At 32.9% G+C, this 26,668-nt stretch overlaps 2 protein-coding genes across 4 annotated transcripts; one reads left to right on the top strand and one right to left on the bottom strand.

Annotated features, from left to right (window-relative positions):
* Window positions 1-229: 229 nt before the first annotated feature.
* On the bottom strand, window positions 230-19,577 carry LOC148304985 (peroxisomal multifunctional enzyme type 2-like). Of its 3 annotated transcripts, none has more exons than XM_088267417.1 (14): window positions 19,551-19,577; window positions 16,335-16,536; window positions 14,483-14,628; window positions 12,779-12,930; window positions 11,285-11,456; window positions 10,077-10,183; window positions 9,815-9,944; window positions 9,247-9,328; window positions 8,909-9,075; window positions 7,963-8,089; window positions 6,889-7,075; window positions 5,627-5,907; window positions 2,065-2,256; window positions 230-570 (listed from the first exon to the last, which is right to left on the bottom strand). In XM_088267417.1, the coding sequence occupies exons 2-14, from the start codon at window positions 16,525-16,527 to the stop codon at window positions 356-358; spliced, it is 2,151 nt and encodes a 716-aa protein (XP_088123543.1). In that variant the 5' UTR covers window positions 16,528-16,536; window positions 19,551-19,577; the 3' UTR covers window positions 230-355. The 3 variants fall into 3 exon arrangements, with proteins under 3 accessions (XP_088123543.1, XP_088123542.1, XP_088123544.1); XM_088267416.1 differs by having other exon boundaries at window positions 19,412-19,577; XM_088267418.1 differs by lacking the exons at window positions 5,627-5,907; window positions 6,889-7,075; window positions 7,963-8,089; ... (7 more) ...; window positions 16,335-16,536; window positions 19,551-19,577 and adding an exon at window positions 4,840-5,071.
* Window positions 19,578-19,648: 71 nt separating this feature from the next.
* On the top strand, window positions 19,649-26,635 carry Mettl4 (Methyltransferase like 4). The gene is made up of 6 exons (XM_088267420.1): window positions 19,649-20,149; window positions 20,219-20,463; window positions 21,956-22,084; window positions 23,207-23,381; window positions 24,584-24,758; window positions 26,277-26,635. The coding sequence occupies exons 1-6, from the start codon at window positions 19,913-19,915 to the stop codon at window positions 26,420-26,422; spliced, it is 1,107 nt and encodes a 368-aa protein (XP_088123546.1). The 5' UTR covers window positions 19,649-19,912; the 3' UTR covers window positions 26,423-26,635.
* The last annotated feature ends 33 nt before the right edge of the window (window positions 26,636-26,668 follow it).

Genomic DNA, 26,668 nt, shown 5'->3' on the forward strand with positions numbered 1-26,668 from the left:
TTTTTGATTAAAAGTAGATATTGTTTATCCTAAATCCATTCTTCCATACAGCAGCAATTACCTTACCCTAAGACTTTCACTAACATCATTTATATCATCAAATCAAATATGTTTATTTCACTTCCAGAACCTGAGAATATAAAGAACAAGACTAATTGTATTAATGACCATGTTAGCACTACGTCGATCCAATGTGGTGCCGATAGGAGTCTGAAGAAGAAGACAAATGAATAGTCCCGTGATTTTTATTTCAAATTTATTAGCAAATGATAAAAAAATAGATTGATGCATTTGGCCAGTCATAAAAGTTGCCTGCAGTGAAAATTGCACTGATATTTAGTCGGCATTGGTAAATTTACAGCTTGGATTCTGCTTTAAGTAGAGGCACCAGTTTCTGCGTGAGCATTATGTTTCCCGTGATCTTGAGCTTCCCCTTCATGAAGGCAACCTGAGGGTTGAGTTTTCCGAGGGCCAGGTCCACCATGTCGCCGTCGGAGACCGTCAGGGTCGTGTCGGCCTTCGCATCTTTAGGTGTACCTTCGTATACTGCCGGAGTCTTCATATCCAATGCTGTAAAAACATGATAATCTTACTAATTTTAACCATAGATGTCGCCTATGAAGTTTTCACAGAAAATTGTGTTATCATATAAAACAAACAACATTTTGAGTGTGTCCAAATACTTGGTCACAAAATCTGGATTATCTCCTATTACAGGGGTTATTGTCATTTATTTTTTGACATCTGATCAAAGATGAAGAATAATTAATAATAATCAAGAATTTGAGTAGTGTGGTTGTCAATAATGGGTAGAATTGGTGAATGTTACACGTGTGTAAAGTGATCACTTAAACCGGCCTAAGACGGTCGTCAGCCCCGAGAATGCCCAGACTTACATAGTCTTACAGACTTCATCTTTGATAAGATGTCAAAAAATAATATAAAACATATTTACATTTTTTTATTATTTACTTGAGTCATGTGATTATAAATCAAGGGTAGAATGATGAATGTTGCACAGTGTTTAAAGTGAGTCAATGACAGGTTTTAAGTCATGTAAATACTTAGGCTTCCATATTCCCATATTAAAAAATAAAATAAAACTTTTTTACCTATGTTGAGATTTCAATACAATCTTTATGATTAGTTAAGGGCTTTGCCTATCAAAAGATTAATAAATTATAGTATGATTGAGTAAAGCCCCTTAGTTCAAAATAAAAGAAACTAAAATATAAAATATATCTCGTACTTAAGACAGCATATTTGAAAAAAAAAAACTATTATTTCATATATAAACTGATGTGCTGCGATGTTTACATTAAAGGGACCAAAATTCTGAAATATTCTTCTAAATACATGATAATGTAAAAAAAAAACTATTGTTTAAATAACAAGCTTTGTATTGAAATGCGATCTCTCAGAAGAATGTACGACAAAACGATGTATGATAGATGTGCGAATAGTGAAATAAGGAAGGAATGCAAAGCTGAGATAAGCATTATCGATAAAATTAAGAAAGGTGTTGAGATGGTTTGGACATGTAGAACGAATGAGTGAGGAAAGAACGGTAAAACAAATTTGTGAGGCGAATGTTAGTGGGAAAAGAAGCAGAGGAAGACCGAGAAAAACATGGCACGATCAGGTATGCCAAATACTTGAAAGTGGTCAGGTTAGAAGTCGTAACAATCGGCGGGTATGTATGAGGAGATGCATGAACGTGGAAGAGGCGAAGAATGTTTGCAAGGACAGAGTGGTGTGGCGCTCTATTCTCTCTGCCTACCCCTGCGGGGAAGCGGCGTGATGGATGGTTAGTTAGTTAGTTAGTTAGTTAGCTTTGTATTTAAAAATATTCATAGCAAAAAGTTATTTTTTCTATAGACTGAAAGTATCAAGCAGGCAAATGAAAATAAAATCATAAAAGACAAAAAAATGTGACTGTAGTGGTAGCTTGCAATGCAATATACCCAATAGTCATGAATTACTTTGAATACATATGCCTCATTGTGTTAGTATGGCAATGAGACTTGGAAATATTTGGAGTTGATAAATAAAATCTCCACTTACTCCATTGCTTGACCTGTTTCCCATCCGAAGTGATATTGTACAAGAAGACACCGTTCACGCTCTTGGCCTTCTCGGGCTGAGTCTTGACTCCCTCCTGAATCCTGATGAATACAGCATCGCTGTTAAGATTGGCGGCAACTGGATTAGCTCGGATCGGCATGTTGGTAACGCTGTTCAAGTCCACGAAAGCACCTTAAACATCACACAAATTATTTATTGATTTGGTGTTTAATTTGTAGAACTCCATTTTAATTTATGTATTCATTTTAAATCAAACACAGATTTTTAACTGTAACTTAGTAACTTAGTAGACTCAAAAAATCTGTGTTTAGTAGACTCAAAAAATCACACAAATTATTTGTAATTTTATAAATATATTATTTAAATCAGAGGTGTCAAATTCAAAAGGCACTAAGGGCTGCAAAAGGTGTTTTGGGTACACCGGCGGGCCACATCAAAAAAACTCTAAAATCTCATTTTCATTTTTATCTAACTTTAAGTGAATAATTTATATTATTCTCAATATTATTAATATTTAAAGCATTTACTTTGTGGTTAGTCATTTTTACTTATTTATTTTTTTACAAAAATGTTAATAATATTAGTGTATAAACACTCAACGAGATTTTTATGTCTACTGATTTTTATGTCTAGATAGACAGTTACATGAGGTACAGTAGATCCAACTTAATGAAGTAATCCAAGTAAATATCATATGTTCCCGTACAAAAAAATTATTTGAATAAAAAATTAAAATAAATGAAAAATATAACCGTATCTGCGGGAAGCAAAAAAATACTCGCGGGCCGCAAGTTTGACATGCCTGTTTTAAATGACATTCCTCGGTGGAATTGTTTTGTAACCAATTGGTTAACACTCTAAGGACGGGATAGGTATTTCTACCCGTTCGGTCAATTGATGCTTAAGGTATTTTTACCTTCTATGTTGGCCTCATTTTTAAGTCAGCAAAGAAGGAATTATCCAATGTTTTTATTTGAATATTATGTACCTACCAATGTCTTTATAAAGGTCTAAACTATATGTACAGAATTATCAAATCCCATTGCCAGCAGTTTGCAAACGTAAATAACACCCGTCCAAAATGTGTTAATAATAAAATATAAAAAATATTTTAAAAAAACCCAGGAACTCTGACTTAAGAGTCCGCAACACTAACCATTGGACCACAACACCATTTTACAAAATGTTATCTCAAGGACGCATATGTTAAGGTAATATAAATGTTATACACAATATAAATGTTGCATATATAATTAAATATTGTTCATACAGAGTAAAACTTTGTTTAAAAGACTTTTTTTATCGTTTTAATACTGTTATATAATTATTGCAGTAAAATTTATTAACTATACACTTCTACTTATTTCAAATTGATTTATTTACGCAATTAGCACTTAAATCCTTTGATATGAATTTTACTTAAGATAATGAGTGGAAGAGATAAGTAAAAATGCATATCATGCCTTGTTATTTCTGTACAAAAATATTTATATTATAAGGATTTCAACATCTCCAAAAATATCATATCAACTTTTGCCTACAGAATCGCAATGTTTTAGACTACTAAACTAGTCCGCCTCCGTAGTGTAATGGTCAGCATGCACGGCTACCGTTCTGGAGGTCCCGGGTTCGATTCCCAGGGGGGTTTAATAAAAATAAGTGATTTTTTCACCCTAATATTTATTCAATATTACACTGGACTGGTACCTGAAGTGGAGGGCTGATCACCTTTCCTTCATGTGTAATCGATCGAGATAACACTGAATTTATATGAAGCAGTGCCCTATGCACCATTGGGGAGCGGTAAGGGTTTTATTATTATTATTATTAAACTAGTAATTTTGTGATATAAGGCGGCAGTCAGTAATTAACAAAAATTTTACAATTAAAATGTATTTATCTTCATCAAGATTCATTATTTTCTTTTAATATGTTTAAGAGAAATATTGTTGATGTCTATTTGACTACTTGATTAAGAAAATTTCTATTATTTGATAAAAATATGTAATGTAAGTTTATTAAATACATAGTCATACTTTTAAGTACATACATGACAGTTTATGTTTATTTTTAGATTACTTAAGTGAAAATCTCTAATTGGAATGTTATTTTTAAAATTTTATTATATTATGTTATTTTTGTTAAATATTCTGTTGGTTTTCCAATAAATTAATAAAATAAAATAAAATGATTGATGTTTCAAATAAGACTTCCATATTCCCATAAAATAAAACTGCTTTGTCTCTATGAGACATCAATAACAAATTGATAAGTTAAAAATAACAAGTGTTGGGGAAATATCACAAGACTAAAAATTTTGTGTTTAAAAAAATCAAATAAAAAAGAAATTTTTATTTGTTGTGCCCCATATAAAACTTATATGATTATATCTTATATTTGCATACCGTTTTATTAAATAATCGATCCATATTACATTTATTAAAAAAAAAAAACTAAAATTCAAATTCTGTCAACACCAAAGCATGGATAAGCACACAATAATTATCCATTTTATTTATTAAAAAAAAAAAAACGCACACAAACAGTAAAAAGTAGGTAAATAGAATATTTTTATCATTACTTACAACCGGTTCCTACTTAATAATCTAGTTCAATGAGATATAGTATTAAAAAATTCCGATAAGGAAAATGTTTCAAGAAAAAAAATTGACTGAATACTGGAATTGAATAGTTGAAAATACGACTGCCTATGCACTCCCAGTATAAAATAAACAGTAATACAAATTTATATACCTGTTAAAAATTATAATCTCGAAAAAATCACAGTTGTGGTTTAAGTGAACACACCCAAGAAACACAGCGTTATCAGCGTTGTGTTATGCGACTGAAATATTTAATATAAACTTTTTTATGTAGTCGGCACAAAGGTCGAAGTGTAATCTATTCAATTTGGTAGATTTGCGACGAAATCAAAAATACTTCACGACCTCGCGTATACAAGTGTCCCCCCACTTGTCAATGTGACAGAGGAGCAAAGTCTTCATATTTCATACCAACATGACAAACAAAAATATATAAAAAACGGGGTTAGTTGTAACAATAGTAGCAGACGAAAAATACGTAAATAAAATATATACTTGAAAATTTTATGCCTGAACGTATTTCTAGAAATAAAAATGTAAAAATGTTTTTTTTTATTCTTGTATTATTTATTTTTAATCACAGAATTATAAATAAAATTCAGGTGGTAGACAGAGAAAATAGAACGCCACACCACTCTGTCTTTGCAAATATTCTTCGCCTCTTCCACATTCATGCATCTCCTCATACATACCCGACGATTGTTTCGACTCCTGACCCGGCCGCTTTCAAGTATTTGACATACCTGATTGTGCCAAGCTTTCCTCGGTCTTCCTCTGCTTCTTTTTACATTTGCCTCATAAATTATTCTTTCCTCACTCATACGTCCTCCTGGAAATCGAACCCGGGATCTCCAGCATGGTAGCCTAACGCGCTAACCACTACACTATGGAGGCTGACGTGACAATGTAACAGGACAATATATGAAACAATCACTCACCATCGATCACAACAGTCCCGGTCTCCTTGACGACCGTCTGGAAGTGGACCCTGCTCCCTTCCAGCCACATGTTGGTGCTCAGCGTCTGCCCCGGGATCACGGGTTTGGCGAAGCGGGCCTTGAGCCTCCTCAGGCGCTGCGGGTCGTTGTTGCCGTAGCGGAGCAGGATGTGGCGCACAGAGAAGCCCAGGCTGCACAACCCGTGCAGGATGGGGCGCTTGTAGCCCGCCATCTTGGCCATGTCCGGGTCAATGTGCAGAGGGTTAATATCGCCGGAGAGCCTAAAGACAATTATTAACACACAAAAGACATTAATTATAAAATCAAAATATTTTTTTAAATCTGAATAATAATGAACATTAAAAAAAATATATAACAAAAACATTTTAGTAAGCAAGTATTAGTAATCATTAAAAAAAGTGTTACTTTACAGCATAATGATAAAAAATACCAGTTTTTTGTGGCATGTATCACTCAATTTTGGGTGCTTTGCCAATAAAAAACACCCAATAATAATGAACATTTAGGGAACTTCTAGAAAATGAAATAAGTCCTACAAAAATGGTTTTGAGTGATGTGAATTAAGCGATCATTCTTAATATTAATAATAATTTTGGATAATTTATATGGCGTCATTTTTAAAAATACAACCTCAAAGGCGCTTAAAGCAACAATAAACGCTCAAAACATGACCATCCGCTATTTACCATTTATGATAGAATATAATGTCATCAATATTATAAGGAGCATTGCTAGAAGAAGCCTTGTTCTAACAATGGACCAGGAACTTATTACATACATATATAATGCAAAGAAGATAAAAATTAGCTCTATTCGCTGCCAATGTTGTGGGTTGTGGTCCCGTAGTTCAATTCGCGGACTTTGAGTATGTAGTTTCTGGGTTCGAACCCACTCTAACACAACTTGATACCTATTTTGAATAACGGGCCACTTAGGCCAACAAAAATAGTATGAATAGAAATATTTGTGTATATAATAAGAGAACAAATATTTCCCTTTGAGATTGACACGGTGTCTACTGTACAAAGGCAAATCAATCTCTTGATTTTTAACTATACGAAGGCAAAAAGATCAACCCTGCGCTTCAGACTTTCGGATCTAGGAGTGGAATACACTTGATGGGATCAAATGAAGGATATTTCTGCTATTTGGGAAAATAAACGGAGATGGAAAGTAGGTAGGAAAAAGGGAATTACTAGAACACTCGTGGAAACACTGCTAATAAGGAAGAGTTTTACTACCTGTAGAGAGCCGCTTGATCTAGCGAGGTTTTCTGTTCAAAAACAGCATCAGGCTTTCTTTTGGGAACAGGTTCGCACTGAACAGCCTTCTGAGAAGTGCGCGGGCCTCCATAACCTCCGGCTCCCACCACAAACACACTCATCTGACACTTGGCGAAAACATTGCCATTGCCATCTGATAACTCATCTAAAAAAAAGATTGAAAATATAAATTTGTGCGGTGTGTGATTCAATTTCATAAAGAACAGGCATTATCCTAGGACTGAATAGACCAGAACAAACTGAGGCATGACCTCACTTTGTGGGATTTTCACAAACAGAGTTATGTTGTAAAAACCATAGTAATCTAAAATGGGATAGATTACGCCGATTTGTTAAAATTTGAATTTTTTCATGTTCATTCATATTTATGATCATTAGAGATAGACTCCATAAAAAAACAACAATAAAAATATTATTTACAACATTTTGAGTGTGTCCAAATACTTGTTAACAAAAATTGTTAACAAGTATTTGGGCACACTCAAAATGTTGTATATAAATTATCTGGTCAAATTCAAAGCTTAATTAATAAAAATGAAAATGATATTTTCTGGCGTTTCTCATGTGTGTGATTATAATCCAGGATTCGGACCTCACATACTAATAAAAGAGTTTCTGCTCAATAAAAAGCTTCTTTTCATCTCGCCAATAGATGTCTCTACTGAAGTTCTAGTGATTCGAGATGTTACAAAATTGGTTCATATTTATAGAACTTCCAAGAATTTGAGTACATATTGTGGTTATCAATAATGGGTAGAATTGGTGAATGTTACATGTGTGTAAAGTGATCACTTAAACCAGCCTATGATGGTCGTCAGCCCCGTAAATGCCCAGACTTCCATATTCTTCTTCATCTTTGATGAGATGTCAAAAAATAATATAAAAATATGAATTTATTCATGATTTCTGTGAATCTGGAGTTGACATTGGACAAAATTTTGGGAATGGTGTCATATATACATAATAGTTATCGATAATAAATCTGATTTAAATTTATAAATAATTTTAAATTTATAAGAATTTAACACTTACTTCCAACTATGGCAACAATTCCTGATCCTTTATCTAAAACGTCCAGAACATTACTCCTTGACGTAATATTGCAGTCTCCCTGAGGAATGGGTCCCACAAACTCAATAAATTCTTCTCCATGTAATATCTACAATAAAAACTATATATATTAAAAACTACAAACACTCATTTAACCTGTCCGGGAGAGAATTTCTGCGGACAAAACTGTATCTGTATTTTATAAATTTTTATAATTTTATATCATAGTCAATGTTATAAGCAACATATTATCTTGAATAAAAATATATATACATTTTTACAACAGCAAACATGATTTACATCGAAATTGATGCATTTTTTCCATGGGTTTTCTTTGACAGTGTTATTACCACAAAGTCATACAAACTTTATGTTAAACCTTAGGTAAAATAGAAGTCCGCCTCCATAGTGTAATGGTCAGCACGCTCGGCTACCGTTCTGGAGGTCCCGGGTTCGATTCCCAGGGGGGGGGTCAAATAAATATAAGTGATTTTTTTCACTCTAATATTTATTCAATATCACCCTGGACTGGTACCTGAAGCGGAGGGCTGATCACCTTTCCTTCATGTGTTAATGATCACGATAACACTGCGTTTATATGCAGTGCCCTATGCACCACTGGGGTGCGGATAAGGGTTTGAAGATGAAAATAGAAGAATAATTTCACATGTGGTTTTAGTATTTTAATACAAACACAGATGACAGTACAAGTGCCATTTTAGAAATAAATATCACCAGGCTTTAGTTACAAACGCGGCCATCCATGTACGCCCATACTAAGTTTTGATTGGACGACCACGTGATGCCATACACCCAGCTAGGTCAAAGTCTATGTTTTGTTATTAAAAAGATGTTTAAAAAAACAACAGAGGTTCTTTACATCTAGAATAGTCATCTTACAACTATAAAAATTTCAAGATGTGCGTACATTTGAAAAATTAGCTTCCTTTCCTGGTGGCAATGCGCTAGCAACGATGTTACTTGACATGCATTGCATTACTCCGGGCAATATGAAAAAAGTCGGGAAGGGGCTGAAGCTTTCCTGATTTTCATACAAATATTGCAAATCGGTGTCATTCGATACCGTGGCTCCAACTGAAAAATAAAATAATCATTTTGATCAATTTAGAAAAGCACTCGAGCATTTTGAAATTAAATTATTCATCAGAATATCGCTGTAAAGTTCAGCATAATTTAATTCGACATTAATCAATTATGTATGTAAATGCACCCAGTTCAGTTGAAAAAATAATAAAAATAACTTACTTCCCAAAGCGTACACGATATAATCTTTCGAAGTAAATGAAAATACTTCTCCATCCGGGGAGTTGGTTCCTTCTTTCAATGCCTAAAAGTTTATTTTCAAATAATTTACTATCGTACTTTAAGAGGGTTAGTGTTTTTTAATTTATTTTATTAAAAGGAATATCCACAAAGCCTCTATTTTAGAGGCTTGTCTGAAGGCAGGATAGTAAGGATAGGGAAGGTAGATGTGAAAAATACATAACAAACACCAACTAGATATTTTTAAAATTCATTTGGCAATTGGCGGGAATCGAATCCACGACGCCAGTTTCACAGTCGAACGTCTACCCAACTATGCCACAGGGCCTGTCAATTGTACATTTGTTGTCTCGACATCATATTACTACAATAGATTCAACTCGAGTTTTTCAATTTCGAAGGGGAGACTATAGTGTGCGTTGCTGTATCAAACCTCATATAAAGAAATAGAAACAACTCGTTTTGTGTTCATACTGATTAAGTGCTAAAGCAATTAGTGCCAAAATACCTTTGAGTTCATTTTATAAATAATATTACGAAGAGTTTGTACCTGTAAATTAGTCATAAGTTCACCGGTGGCTTCTTCAATGGATTCAAGTCTAGTTGCTTTGCTCATATCGACCACTTTGGACCAGTTGTCCCGAACCTTTTCCGGGGTTACCTCTTCATTCATAGAATTCCTACAAAAAAAAATTAAGTTCAATCAAAATAAAATATATTATAACATTCTGAGTTGGAAACCCGAAGGATGCACAAATAGTCAGCAGTCGCCATCCTCAGTCATGAAGAAGAATAAAGATGGCATTTCTCACCTGAAATGTGTCCCTTGTCCCCTGACCATGTGGATCTTGGCAGCCCATCCCACAGCTGTGTCAATTATAGCTCCTGTCTCATTACAACTTTCGTGACACATATAAACCTTTAAAATAAAATAAATCTTATAGTAAAATAAGTCGTTATAAATTTAATATATTTCTTTTTATAGTATCAACTTATTTCACAATGTTATAATTACAAAGTTATAATAATAAAATGATTTTATAGCAAAAACTTATTTTTGAAATTATAAAATGGAAAATCACAAAATATTAATTTAAAATAAATATGATTTACTCAAAATCTTCATTTCGTTTTAATAAAAAAGAAACTAGTTTAGCCCTTTGCAATGGAGATTGCTGGAGTTAATAAGACCATTTTGAAAGCTTTTAAACCAACTGATACCGCATCTAAAGAACTTATCTAACTTTGCTGCCAGTGTCAAAAATATACCATCATTTTTAGAAGGTATAAATAATATATCAAACTTATAATAATATCATTTATATCATAAATTCCATTTAAGTAAAATAAAATTACAGTTGAATAAATCTACTGAAACAGGAAGAAAAAAAGGCATATGTACGTACTATGATCCAGTCCAAATACACGCGTTTGTCCACTACACGAAATTACACGGAATTTTACCGTCTAATTTAGACTGTTAGCGTTTTAAAACAATGATTGGCTTCGATTGGCTTGTGTTTTTGTCCATCTTTCCTTGGATCGGAGTTCTTGATCGGTGCGTGAACACGTTGCGCGTAAATTTGATCATGCTAAACTGTCGTGGTCGCTTTCTTATTTCAAAAACGGACTGCCGGACAGTCAAATTCCAGGTAGTTGACAATCGCAACATATTCACGCACCGATCAAGAGCTCTGATCCGAAGAAAGATGGACAAAAGCACAAGCCAATCCAAGCCAATCATCGTTTTAAACCCTAACCGGACGGTAAAATTCCGTGTAATTTCGTGTAGTGGACAAACGCCCTAAAGGCGTTTGTGTAAAATGCGTCAAGTGTAAAAAAAATCTTTACGTAACTGGCATTTACAATATTTTACTGGAAATAGGTCAATCTATAGTGAAAGATAAACCGTAAATGGGCCACTATGACATCCTCATGGACAACTCCCTCTCACAACATTTTCCATTTTGAGTTCTGATATAAATATGTATCAACTAGTATGTATTTCTTTTCCACTTACAACCACAGGAGCGATCAGCTCTGGTCTCAACTCTTGGAAGAGATCTGGTGGCAAGATGTCTTCAGTGAGTCTGGAGGCGGCTGTCGGAACAACCACATTGCAATAGATGTTGTTCTTGCGGCCCTCAATCACAATGGTGTTTGCCAAACCAACGAGACCCAGCTTGGCAGCACTTGAAAAAAAAAAAACAACATATTGAAGACAGAGGATCCACCAAATTGCTTATATAAAGTAAAGAAGTTTAACTATAATTATTAATTGGAAAACTAGGAGAATGAATTGAAATATTATACAGTCAACGTCTGAAACTGCTGACAACGGAAAGTGTGTCAGAAGCATTGACTGATTCGGTGACTTCAGACAAAAGTACAACACACTAAGACTTCCCTTGTCTTGTATATATAGATCAGTCACATAAAAGGGGCTAACTACATCGCTTATGACAAAGAAATCAGGAATTTGCAATACATGTGTATCTGCTCTAGCTGCTGTTAAAATATGTGATATATTTGTATTTTTAAAAAAACATATCGCTCACTCCTTTCAAAAACGTCATAAATCAAAAAACTTCATTTTTCAGGAGAATGTTTTTAAAGTTTAAAAATATAATACAATTTATTGAAAATAAATATCAAGCCACTTATATAACTTTTTACTGTGCAACAGATTTTTTTAGGTTAAACTTGAATGTTTGTTCTTCTTTTGAAAAATATTTAGTATATTAAAAAAATAATAAAACAATACCTTTTATTCAAAATGCAAAAACAACACTTTCTGCCCTGTAGCGGGTAAATATTAAATTAAAAATATGCCTCTTTTGCTGGGATATAGTACATTTTCTGGGCATTCCGAAAACATGCACAACTGAAAATTGACGATTTTTGATTTATGACGTTCTTGAAAGGAGTGAGCGATATGTGTATATGTAGTTAAGTAACAGGAAGGTATTCAAGAAATTGTACATTTTTAGATCTTTTTGGACTAACCAAAAATTCGTTCAGCCATGATTTTTTTCACCATCAATCAAATAATGTCATTATGTATAATTATTTATCTACGGATGAAATAACGGGCTATGTATTATATTCAAATCATTGTTATTTTATTTAATACATTATTAAATCAATCAATCAGAAAATTTTATCACATTTATCTTTAAAATATTATTTGTGTAATCAAATAAACTTAATTACATAAAAAAACGGCACATTTATCAGGAGAATTATAATGTAACATGACAACTTGATAAAGTTAAAAAAAAACAAACAACTTGATAACATAGAACAAAAATAGACAAATAGTGTTGATCAGATTTAGAAAAAAAGGATAAATAAAAAAAAATTCAGTGTCATTTCTGTTCTCTTCTTTTTCTTACTTGTTAAATGGAATTAGGCTAAGAAAAGAATACTTTCTTGCAGAAAACTTGTTTTAAATGAATATAAATTTAATAAAAAGTAGTTACCCATAAACCATGAAAATATTCGGTTAATTTACCTATAGTTAGCCTGGCCAAAGTTTCCATAAACTCCGGAATTACTAGCAGTCATAATAATCCGGCCAAAATTTTGTTTTTTAAAATGAGGGAAAGCGGCTTGAGTCGTTTTGAAGCTCCCTTTCAAATGCACGGCATGAATAAGATCCCAATCCTTTTTTGAAAAAAAAAATATATAAAATCAGCTTTGAAAAAATAAATATTAATAAAAAAATAATGTTTCAAATTGGATTCAAAAATAAAAATTCATATAACGCAGATCGCTCACTCCTTTTAACAACGTCATATATCAAAAATCGTCAATTTTCAGTTGTGCATGTTTTCGGAATGCCCAGAAAATGTACTATATCCCAGCAAAAGCGGCATATTTTTAACTTAATATTTACCCGCTACAGGGCAGAAAGTGTTGTTTTTGCATTTTTGATGAAAAGGAATTGTTTAATTATATTTTTAAACATACTAAATATTTTTCAAATGTAGAAAAAACATTCTGGTTTTACCTAAAAAGATCTGTTGCACTGTAATAAGTTCAATAAGTGGCTTGATATTTATTTTTACAACGTTTCATTATATTTTTAAACTTTAAAAACGATTTCCTGAAAAATCAAGATTTTGATATATGACGTTGTTGAAAGGAGTGAGAGATATATTATATGCATGGGTGGCCAAACGTTTAACTACCGAAAGCAAATGGTTTTATTCAAACAAAATAAGTAAAAAATATCTATTCTTCATTTTGAAACAGCTCACAATCCAAAGTTTGAGCACTTCAGATACATTCAATAATAAAAACAATAAAGCCCTGTAAATGCTCAGACTTCAATGTTCTTCTTCATCTATGTTGACAAGTCAATAAAAAATATGGATATTTAATAAAAATAAATCCGTGGAGTAAATCCCAAAATTTGACACACCCGAAAATATTACGAAAAAAATACTCTTTATATTCTCAATATTATTCATATTTAAAGCATTTACATTGTGGTTAGTCATTTTTACTTATTTTTTTTAACAAAAATGTTAATAATATTAGTGTATAACCACTCACCGAGTGGTTAAATACTAATATTATTATATAAAATTAAACAACTTTGTTTTAACCACTTTTTTATTATTAGTACACTTTAACCTACCGGTTTTGACAAGAACCTTGTCATCATCAGGGTTTATTAAATTCTAAAACATTCAAATACTCATAATTAATTACATTCCCTTGCCAAAAACTAAATCCTAAATGTTATTGTGCATTGTGTAGCAACTCTAAATAACAACTAATGGAATCACCCAAAAAACAGTATGTTTTTAATGTTTTAGAATTTAATAAACCCTGATGATGACAAGGTTCTTCTCGAAACCGGTAGTTTAAGGTGTACTAATAATAAAAAAGTGGTTAAAACAAAGTTGTTTAATTTTATAAAGTTTATAAAATGTGCCACTAAGTATCTGCGAAAAACATTAAAAAAATAATATTATCAACCTCGGTGAGTGGTTATATACTAATATTATTAACATTTTTGTAAAAAAATAAATAAGTAAATACTCTTTACTTAAAAATGTTATTTTTTATTTGTATTGATATCGCATTTACAAGTCGATATGACAGTAAAGTAATTCAAGCAAATTTTATGTGCATTCATGATGATATTCAAATGACAACACGGCACCAAAGTACATTGGAATTCCAAAGAGCAGTGAATATTAATTACCTGGTCTGAAATGCGAGCAAAACTCTTATCTCTCAGAATACCCGCATTGTTTACCAAAATGTCAACTCGACCAAACTTGTCCAAAGCAGTTTGGATTATTTTTTCACCCTCAACAACGGAATTATAATCAGCAACGGCAATCCCACCTAAAAAAAGAAAATCATTTTACATTTAAATTTGTTTCTTTGAATATTCAAAATATGGCATTCAACTTGCATTTAAAATTTGTCATCGGGAGCATTGTATGCATATATAAGAAAAAATCTAAATTGTATTTCTGTATTTGGAAATTTAAATTAAATCCATTTAATTTAAATTTACAAATACAGAAATTAACATTGCAAATAATTTGAGAAGCAAACAAAGAGTATGAATTAATATGATTTTATAAGCTTTTTTTCTTTTAACCTTTATCCGCACCCAATAGTTCATAGGTCACTGCATCGTAGCGATGCAAGGTAATCACAATAGACCTAATATGGTCCCAGTGACATAAGGGATGCAAGATCCCTTGACCTTAAAACCAGACCAGGGTTATATTTATTTTGACCCCCCCATGGGAATCGAACATTAGCACGGTAGCTAAACACGCTAACCATTACACCAGGGAGGCGGACAAATACATACAAGCCGATTATTCCAACTCCTGACCTGACCACTTTTAATACCTCTTTAATCCAAATCCTTGCTAATCCGAACACCTATGTTATCCGAACGCCACTCATCCCTTAAATACATGCCTAGAATGGGCTGGTCAAGTGGATATTCCTGTGCCACAGAAGATGCTTTTACGTGAATTGAGTGACAAGGCTTTTTACTTGTATAAAATATATCTCAACCTACTAAAATATTTCATTTCTTTACAAAAGTTGAATAAATACATTTAAAATTTCACTATACATACTTGTTTTCTTTACAACATTTTGAGTGTGTCCAAATACTTGTTCACAAAATCTGGATTATCTCCAATTACAGGAGTTATTTTCACATTATTTTTATATATTTTTTTATATTCTTGTCAAATTATAAGCTTAAATAATAAAAATGAGAATGGTATTTTCTGGCGTTTCTTATGTGTGTGATTCGGATTACAGGATTCGGACCTCACATACTAATATAAGAGTTTCTGCTTGATAAAAAGCTTCTTTACATCTCACCAATAGATGTCTCTAGTGAAGTTCTAGTGAACAAGGTTTCTAAATTGGTTCATATATATAGAGCTTCCAAGAATTTGAGTAGTGTGGTTGTCAATAATGGGTAGAATTGGTGAATGTAACACGTGTGTAAAGTGATCACTTAACGGTCGCCTATGACGGTCGCCTATGACGGTCGTCAGCCCCGTAAATGCCCAGACTTCCATATTCTTCTTCATCTTGTTTTCTTTATTTTAATAAAATTAAACACTTGAATAAACAACTTTAATGATTTTTATTTAAATTTATTTATTTATTTATTTATTTATTTTTTTATTTTCATAATACATAGATACATTCAATATACATATTCATTTCATATACACATTTATTATACGTATTACGGCTCTTTAGGCATGGCCTGTGTTGAGCCGAATACTAACATGGTAATACAAGTTTATATACATTTTTTTTAAATTTTTAATATACATATATTTTTTTTAATGATTAGTTTATAAACATAACATACAGGAAAATATACGACTAGTTTCGAAAACTGTCTTCTGGTACAAATTTAAACGTTTTCTTTGATAAAAATACCCTACAGATTATCTGTACTGTAATCCAAACGCTAAACTAGTGCAAACAGAGGGTAAATTTTCACCGTTGGGATTAAACAGGTCCTGCTGTAATAATAATAAAAAATCATAAAATCTCACCCTTGTCCGTGATTTCCTTCACAACCGCATCAGCCGCCGAGGAGGATTTGCCGTCACCATGACGCCCTCCGCCCAAGTCATTTACAACCACTTTGGCCCCCCGAGCCCCAAAAAGCAGGGCATATGCCCTCCCGAGGCCGGCACCAGCCCCGGTCACGACGGCTACACGCCCGTTGAAATTAAGGTCTGACATTCCGGATTACTAAAAAAATTACAATGTAAAAAAGAGGTGAATTCCGACACACCCCACATTCATATTAACCTGTTAACCGGGCGGGACGCATAAATACGTCAAACGTAAACAATATCGGGTACGGGTAGGATATATGAATACGTCCTTGAAATATATGTTTATTACATTATATATATATGGACGTATATTTTTCGAACAACAAAGGTATTAGTCATCCATACATGTCTCAATATGAATTTAAGACACGGAGTGAATCAGTATTAGTGCCTGTTACAAGTTGCGTAATTGGACAGCGGACCGCCCCGTTAACAGGTTAAATTAATCATTTTAATTCAAAACCCTCATCCGCACGCGATGGTGCATAGGGCACTGCAACATATAAACGCAGTGTTATCTTGATCGTAAAAACATAAAGGAAAGGTGATCAGCCCTCCGCTTCAGATACCAGTACAGGGTATATTGAACAAATATTAGAGTGAAAAAATTACTTTTAATTAATTGATGAAAAAATTATTTCACCCTCCCTGGGAATCAAACCCGGGATCTTCAGTACGGTAGCCGAGCGTGGTGACCTTTACACTATGGAGGCTAACATTTTTATACATACATCTAATAAAAATATTGTCTTATTCTTCCAATAATTTTTTTTACATGCTTATGGAAAACATTTGTTTTTGCGACTAGTAAAATTATAAATTACTCAATATTTCAATAATCATTTTTACATCATCTCTTTCTTCAATCATTTTTCATTTCAGCATTAATTTGAATGTTTTTACAGTATTTATTTGTGTAAAATTTTCATTTAATAAAAATGTAATAATAATAATAAATTTGGATAATTTATATAGCGCCATTTTTGTAAAATACTACATCAAGGGCGCTTATAGTTAATTTGTGTTTAAAAAACATGATGACATGCCATTTCTTTAGCAATTGATTAGGATTATATTTTTTAGATGTCTGCCTCCGTAGTGTAACGGTCAGCACGCTCGGCTACCGTTCTGGAGGTCCCGGGTTCGATTCCCAGGGGGGGTCAAATAAATATAAGTGATTTTTTCACTCTAATATTCATTCAATATTACCCTGGACTGGTACTTGAAGCGGAGGGCCGATCACCTTTCCTTCGTATGTTAACGATCAAGATAACACTGTGTTTATATAATGCAGTGCCCTATGCACCATTGGGGTGCGAATAAGGGTTTGAAGAAGATATGTCAAAAGTGAAAATAAATAAATAATAATAATTCAAATGTATATTCATAATAATAATATAAATTGAGGCGCAGAAGTTATCACGTTGCCTTCATCTGTTAATGATCAAAATAACACTGCGTCAATACGATGGAGTGCCCTATGCACCATTGGGTGCAGATAAGGGTTAAAAGAAAGAAAATAATATTAATTTATATTTTAGTATTTTCGAACATTCTTTTATTCGTGAGCAGTTTTATTTAGTTGACTTTGTTTCACTATTATTTAAGTTTTTTATTTAACCCTAAATATCTAAACATTCGTCCATGCGACAACGCTCTACTCCGAAAAAGTCTAGTGCACTTACTTCCCTGCACCCCGCACCCGCCAGCCTTTGTTTACGGAATAGTGATTTATTGTTAAATGTCTCTTACATTCATTCCTAATAAACCAAACTTAAGTGTCATGTAACCAGTTACTATTTTTAATAAATACTTTTGATAATTTTCACGTTTTTAATTGCGTACTCCGCCTGACGAATGTTTAGTTACTATGTATCTACAAATATAGTTTAGTTATCTAGGATTAAAATAAATCAAAATTAAAATAGATCAAAAAACGCGATTCGAAAATAATAAATTTACAAATAAAGTGATACAATGATTAAAGAAAACACTTCGTTTTTTACCACTTGAGTTTTATTATAGACTACATGTTTCAGAAGTTAAACTTCCATCATTCAGGTCTGTATAATAACTTTTATTAATTCAGTTATTATACAGACCTGAATGAAGGAAGTTTAACTTCTGAAACATGTAGTCTATAATAAAACTCAAGTGGTAAAAAAAGAAGTGTTTTCTTTAATCATTGTAACATGTCTTACCACAAAGTTAATGCCGAAACAATAAATAAAGTGATACAATGATTACTATTTATCTACCATGAGTCAGCAAAATAGTGGTGTCAAAGTTCAAGAAAAACAAAGCATAAATATTTAGTGATAAACATTTACTTGCGTTATTTTGCTCTTCCCAAAAAAACATTGAGTTATTTTTTCATAAAATTGGGAAAGAGCACATTTTAGAAAGAAGTAACACAATTTCGCATGGATTAAAATGAAGTAGCAATTTTTTTTCGCATGGAACTGTTTTCAAAGTTTACAATATTCAGTTTACAGAAAAAACATGTTATGTTTTATGATGTAATTTACATATCTATGAAAATATTCATAGCATATGATTCACCTAAAAATATCGTATTTGTACTGAAATACATCTTTATTTAAACTGCCTACATAAAACTCATTACTTTCTCTTCCTTCGTATCAAATAAATTAATAATTACAAATATGTTTCGAGGAGACCAAAATAAATATTAAGTTGTAAGGCTATTTAATCTATAGGTATTAAATAAAACTTTAGATAGATACATACGATATTTAACAAATAAAAATAACAATAATAAATATTATTCTGCCATGACTAAACGATGGGCGAAATATTTCGCTTTGTTTTGTAAACATTTTTAAAAAGCATAATGAATATTAAATTTATTTAAGTCCTGCAGATCCAAATTATTTTTTTATGAAACAAATATGAAAATTCTTGCTAGAATCAAGTATAACTAAACCGGTTTACACAAGATAATAAACATTCTATGAAACAAAATTATCGTAAAAACGTTTACTTACTTTGTGCAAAACAAAACAGATTTCGACTCAAAACTATAGAATGTGATTATTTTGGGTGAATTATTATGTTTTATTAGAAAATAAGTCAACGTCAGAGTATCCCGATATTATTTTATCAAAATAACGGGAACTGACGTACCACTAACAAAGTCCAAAAACTGCAAGCAGAGATTACTACAAGAAACGTCAAACTCACGATTTTCCAAACAGGTCAACAACGAAACGAAAAAAAAAAGAGTTCCAAAGTTCAACCAACAGCAAAAATGACGATGGTAACTTGCGAGTAACTACACAAAAATTTAATAAGAAATATTTTATGCAGCAACACTGCACGGATATGTCAAAATCAGAAATAATTCTGTCAAGTGGCGCGCGATTTTGTTTCGTATGTGCGTTATGTGTATGGATAATATAAATTTTAAATATTGCACTTTCATCATCTTTATATAATGAGTAACTCTGTGATAATTTTCTTATAAAAATGTATTAGTTATTAAACAAATGAGCGTATTATTTAGTAATTCAAATGTATCCGTTATTTCCCATGTTGATTTCATATCAAAAATATACAAAAATACGTGTTATGAAGGAAATATCTGTAAATACGGAATGCGTAATGAATTATTTGAAATATTTCACCCTTACAAACAAATTGACAATAGTATTGAGCCAACTGACAGTGTTCCACCAAGCAAAAAAAGGAAAATTAAGAAAAAGAATAAACAGCTGGATCCCACGGTATCTAAACGTCTTTATTTATGTCTGATATTTTTTGTTCAGCCGACATTATCCTGCTATTCTTTTCAGGCTGCAGAAGTAAAGTTATCATACGAAAATTTTATAGAGTTATCAAAAAATGAAAACTTATCTTTGTTTGATTTGCCGCGAGCGTTCCATGGTTCCAATGAAGATGCAAGAAGAACCGCAAGCAAATGCACAGCATCTTCAACGATTCTCAGTCAGTTGTCCGGAATCAATGGCGGGAATACAGCATCGACAGCTGTATATCAACACTTAAAAAACTGTGATATACTGCTCCCACCAAACTCCAGGTTTATAGTGTTGCTGAATTATTTATTTATTTCACAAAGAATTATAATATCTGAATTAATATTTTTTAACCCTTATCCGCACCCGATGGTGCATAGGGCACTGCATCATATAAACACAGTGTTATCTTGATCATTAACACATGAAGGAAAGGTGATCAGCCCTCCGCTTCAGGAGCCAGTCCAGGGTAATATTTAATAAATATTGTAGTGAAAAATCACTTATATTTATTTGACCCCCCCTGGGAATCGAACTCGGGACCTCCAGTACGGCAGCCCAGGGTGCTGACCATGAAAAAGCGTCTTTTAACGCACTGTTCAAATATAACGTCTGATTTGTACATCTACAATGCGTGCACATGTGACACAATTTATTTATTTATTTAAATTATTCTATTACTCTGTATCATTGTGCATATGTCACTCCCTTTTGCTCCACTTTTGTGGTGTCGAAATGTATAGCTCTCTTTCTCCTTCTTCTCTCTACGTTGTATCTTTCTTCTCTCTCATGTAATGAAATGTGCCTGATAAACGTGAGTGTCCTTGGAATTTCACTCTCAATTCATGTCCAATTATCAATTATCAAATCACCGCCTAAAATGTTTCACTTAAACAGGCTGTCCATATGCCTAAAAGTTTATCAAATATATACTAACAAAATGGCAGGAGTTAGTCTTTGGTTTACCTAGAATTAAGACTCAAAAGAGAAACTAAATGTCCTTTATCTATATTCTTATAATTTTTTGACATCTCATCAAAGATGAAGAAGAATATGGAAGTCTGGGCATTTACGGGGCTGACGACCGTCATAGGCTGGTTTAAGTGATCACTTTACACACGTGTAACATTCACCAATTCTACCCATTATTGACAACCACACTACTCAAATTCTTGGAAGTTCTATATATATGAACCAATTTAGAAACCTTGTTCTTGAATCACTAGAACTTCACTAGAATCATCTATTGGTGAGATGTAAAGAAGCTTTTTATTAAGCAGAAACTCTTATATTAGTATGTGAGATCCGAATCCTGGATTATAATCACACACATGAGAAACGCCAGAAAATACCATTTTCATTTTTATTATTAAGCTTATAATTTGACCAGATAATTTATTTACAACATTTTGAGTGTGTCCAAATACATAAATCCGTAAATGCCCAGACTTCCATATTCTTCTTCATCTTTGATGAGATGTCAAAAAATAATATGAAAATAACTCCTGTAATTGGAGATAATCCAGATTTTGTGAACAAGTATTTGGACACACTCAAAATGTTGTATCTATATTCTAACATATTTCGTATTGAGAGCCATTTTACTCTATTTTTAACAAATAAATTCTTCTAAAGTTAAAACAATATGACAAAACATTGTAAAAACTCTATAGGTATAACGTGAAATAATTAATATGTGCGTGTTTACTCAAATAATCAAAATAGAACATTAGTTTTCTGTTTGATTCTAAATATCTTGATAAATCTCCTTTTCAGGTTTTTTTGTGGCGATGTTAGGCTTACTTTACCAAAGTTACAAGGCCACCTGTTCAACTTAGTGGTTTTGGATCCCCCGTGGTGGAATAAATACATCAGGAGAAGCAAAGCAAAGAATCCAGACAGCAGGTTTCTATACGATTTATTAATTTTTTCTTCGAAATAAATTTAAATATGAAGGCAACACAATTACAAAAATAATATGTCAGCTAAAATGGAAGTTTTGGTCCATTTATTTATCTTAAATAACATTAGCACATCAACTTTTTATTCAATAGCGTTTAATCTTTCAGAAATATTATTGGTGTTTGGGTGTATGTATAATCTTCAATTAAGAGTGCTTAAAATTCTTCTTCTACTTCTTCTAACCCCTATCCGCACCCAATGGTGCATAGGGCACTGCATCGTAGCGATGCAGTGTTATCTTGATCGTAAATTGCATGAAGGCAAGGTGATCAGCCCTGCGCTTCTTGTACCAGTCCAGGGTGATATTAAATAAATATGAGAGTGAAAATCGGCCACATTTATTTTGACCCTCCTGGGAATCGAACCCGGGACCTCCAGCACGGTAGCCAAACGCGCTGACCACTGCGCTACGGAGGTGGAGGTGGTCTGCTTCGCTTAAAATCAATGGACCAAAATCCCCTTAACATATTGCTTGTGGAAACACTTAAAAGCGTCTTTTACATACTGTTGGTAGAGGGCGGGAGATGCTTTTAAGTGTTCTATTTGCTTGCTTTTAGCATAATGCGAAAGACATCAAAAAACATTGTACTGATCGGAATTGGGTTTGCGGTTACTTGTGATTAGTATACGACCCTAATTAGTATTCTTAATTGTTATAGTACATATTTTTGTTAATATTGTTAAAGGCATTAGTCGTAAATAGAGTAAAATAAAATAAAATAAAAATTAAACTACAGACAATTTGTATATTTTTCAAGATGATTGCATTGAATAAATGTATAACTCAATTCCACTGCAGTCAATTAGCCTTGTATTTTTTTAAAGGTTAAATTTGTGTTGTTTTTATTAACATATACATATATTTCAGAACATAGGAATCAAGTAGTAGTAGAGTGGGCTCAAACACAAAAACTGTGGCAGAAAAATCTGTGAATCCGCGACACTTACCATGGAACGACAACCCGATTCATTAGTTCATTATTTTCCATATTTTTCTTCTCAGTAACCAGATTGTTATTGCGCCTCTCTTTTTTAAAAAAAAGTACATTAAAATTTTTATTGCAGCTACGCAATGCTGTACAACGAGGAAATAGTTAACCTTCCGCTTAAACAATTTCTGGCGAGTGGTGCGGTGATAGCAGTGTGGTGCACCAACTGTACGGCTCACGAAATTGCAATAAAAGAAGAAATGTTCCCAGCCTGGGGCGTGTCTTATGCAGCTACCTGGTTTTGGATGAAGGTCAATAATTATCAATTATTTTACTTTGGATTATTCTTCTGCGCATTTAAAAAATAAAACGCTAGTAAAAATTTACCGACTGCACAATTTTTCCCGAATCTTGCGCCTGGAAATGCTTTTTTTTGTTGCAAAAATCAATTTAACATTGTTAACACCCTATATGCTATGTTGGCGTCCTATTTTAGTCATGCGTTATCAACCGCGTATGACACGTTGGCGTCCTGTGTTATATGCAACTTGGCTTACAAAAAAACATTATGTAATATTTACACTTTGAAATTTCACTACTCGATATCAGAATATGCTTACCATATATGATTCTAGAACAAAGAAGATCTGCCAATGAAACATTTTCTACTGCCGCTTTATTATCGACTGCCAGCTATCTCTCCACCTTTTCAGGGCTCTGTCTAGGGGTCTACGTCCTTCAGGGTTTCCTTGAAGGGCGATTCGTGGAAGTCTGTCTTCAGACATTCTGTTTACGTGCTCATTACAGTATCGCCTCCGTTGACATTGCACCACCTTGCAATATCTTCTATCTTACACATGCTGCGGATATCACGTTTCTTACGTGGTATTGCAACATGTTTCTGGTTATAGATCGGAGAGTTCTCATCTCAGAGGTTCAAACTCCAGATTTCATTCTATAAGTATCCATCCTTGCCTCAATTCCATAAGTGGCTATTGGTCAAACACATGTTTTCTATATCTTCATTTTTCTTTCAGTTCTCATGTGTTTGGTCCAATCATAAAGTTATCAATTTATAAAGGTGATTCTGTTAATATACGAGATTGGACGGGGATCCGAACCGTCGAGTCACTGCCTAAGACAAGGAAAATAACTCTCAAGTAATAGTCAACGTGAGGAGGACCTGACATGACACGCACAGAAGAAGATGAAGAAGATTCTGTTAAACTGTTAAAAAATATCGTAGTCTTACAGGAAAAAGTGACCATGTGCATTGTGTACAAAAACGTGATCATTGACTATTTGATATCTTACTAGCTTAATATTGCCCTGAAAAAAGCCCAAAGGATTTTAAATTTGGAAGTATAATATATTGACTTGTTAAAAATGACTAACTGCATTGATGTTTATTTTCTTGCCAAGCAAAAGTGACTTAAATGGCACTCCTGAACATTTTACGTTGTGTTAGTTGGTCACTTTCTCCTGTACGACTACGATATATGTATGTTTTCAGGTAACAAGAAGTGGATTACCCATCTGTCCCTTCACAGAAATCAATGGCAAACAACCTTTTGAGAAAATCATTTTAGGAATATATGAGAAGTCACCAGGTCAAGTGCTTCCACAGGAGAACAGAATTATCCTCAGCGTACCGAGCGCTCTTCATTCACACAAACCTCCTCTTAATGGTACATAATTTTTAACTACTACATCAATACTCATTGTATTAAAATAATCGTAGGGTATTTTTCAATTTCAATTCAATTTATTTATTTCAATTAATATATAAACTATAAAAAATTTAAATTGTATACATTAAAAATACATTAAAATAAAATATATGCAAGAACTATTGCTAAAGGTGTAGAAGAATCCCGCTTCGGAAAACTCCTTCAGACACATGGAACAGATCAATATCCAATGAGATATTGTTCAACATAGCGGTAGCTCTTCCTACAGGCATAACCGTCGGCAGGTTGGTCCTGTGTATAGGAATGTGAAACAATCTACATATGTCGACGCTGTCTTAGGTAACTATCGGGAACATACAGACCAATGTTCCGGATAATTTCATGAGGAGATGCATAAATGCGGAAGAAGCGAAGATTGTTTTCTCAGAGAGATTAGTGTGGCATCCTATTCTCTCTGCCTGCACCTCCTGGGAAGTGGTGTGATGGTTACTTAGTTAGTTTTTATGAAAATACTATCAACCACACAATTATGGTATTTTATATATTTTTCATAAAAAATTGTTGAAAACCCATTTCTTAATTATTTTTTATTACATACTTAAATAAGTAGTTTTTTTATGATTAAATGATAACTTGAACATTGTTTTAGTGATCATTGTATTATATTCTTACTATTTTTTAGTAATTATGATAGAAATATGTAAATTCATTTAAAAAGGACTTAAGATCAGGTCTCATTTTTTTATATTGGTATTTTTCATTTAATTTAATTTTTATTGGTGAAGTAAATTGACAATGTTCTTTTGTAACTTTTGAATTACACTCTCCAATGTGTACATTGAAATGTAAATAAAAACTAATAGTTGAATATTTTAACTCTAAATGAAAACTGCGATAGACGCTGTGGTGTAGTTAGGCAGACACTCGATTGCGTAACTGACATCGCGGTGTCGATTCCCGCCAATTACAAAAGAAGTTTAACCAATATTTATTTTCCATTGTACAGGGTGTTTGTGATGTATTTCTTATATCTACCTTCCCTATCCATACTATTCTACATCCAGACAAGAGTCTAAAATTGGCTTTTCGGGTAATCCCTGTAAAAAAATAGATGTAATTTTTTTTTTAACAAATTCATATAACTTTTTTAAACTTTCACAAATACGATGACTAAAAACCATAATAGTTCTTTATTATATGACGGGTTCACTTGCAAATATGACTTATTAGTTGACTACAACAAATTGTTTTGAAAACTTATTTCTTAGGGTGGTGACTGACCGGAGCATTTTGTCGTAACGTAACGTCGTAGCATCGCTCGGCTCGCTGTACTGACTATATGAATGCTCGCATCGTAACGTGTTACGTTACGACGAAATGGCTCCAGTCAGTCACCACCCATAGATTGATTTCTCCCATGTATGTAAAATGTTTTCAATTGTGACTTATGGCACTACAACTGTATGAACTCACATTTATATATCATTAATCTATGTGATATTGATTATTTTTCAGATGTCCTCACTCCATATCTCGCATCAGAAGACAAGAAATGTTTAGAAATTTTCGCCCGCTACTTACTTCCGGACACAACTAGCTTGGGGCTGGAACCATTACGATGGCAACACTCTTCACTTTACATTAAATCCCAGGTGGACTGACTCCCCACACACATGAGACGAGGAACTCTTCAGTACCTCTTGTAATTCCCTAATGGCATTCCATTTAACTGAAGACGCGCCACTATAAAAACCTTCGGTCTCTATAGACAACTCTCTTCATTGGAAAAATGCACACAACTATTGCTTGACAATAAAAGATAAAGAATAAAATATCAAGATATTATTAAGAATAAAATACATATTTTTGAAAAATAGTTTTTAATATTTCCTTGCTTAAGTCATATA

Source organism: Brachycentrus maculatus, unplaced genomic scaffold, assembly GCF_059751285.1.
Source record: "Brachycentrus maculatus isolate JH-2025_06_01 unplaced genomic scaffold, ASM5975128v1 h1tg000294l, whole genome shotgun sequence".
NCBI classification, from domain to species: Eukaryota; Metazoa; Arthropoda; class Insecta; order Trichoptera; family Brachycentridae; genus Brachycentrus; species Brachycentrus maculatus.

Excerpts from the sequence above, each read along its gene's own strand:
- LOC148304985 (XM_088267417.1), bottom strand. The coding sequence starts at position 16,527 with ATGTCAGACCTTAATTTCAACGGGCGTGTAGCCGTCGTGACCGGGGCT. Across the intron at positions 12,931-14,482 it reads TTGCTCGCATTTCAGACCAG|GATTGGGATCTTATTCATGC; the intron begins GTAATTAATATT and ends TTTTCAAAAAAG. Across the intron at positions 10,184-11,284 it reads AGCTGATCGCTCCTGTGGTT|GTTTATATGTGTCACGAAAG; the intron begins GTAAGTGGAAAA and ends TTTATTTTAAAG.
- Mettl4 (XM_088267420.1), top strand. The coding sequence starts at position 19,913 with ATGAGCGTATTATTTAGTAATTCAAATGTATCCGTTATTTCCCATGTT. Across the intron at positions 20,150-20,218 it reads ATAAACAGCTGGATCCCACG|GCTGCAGAAGTAAAGTTATC; the intron begins GTATCTAAACGT and ends TATTCTTTTCAG. Across the intron at positions 24,759-26,276 it reads ACACAAACCTCCTCTTAATG|ATGTCCTCACTCCATATCTC; the intron begins GTACATAATTTT and ends ATTATTTTTCAG.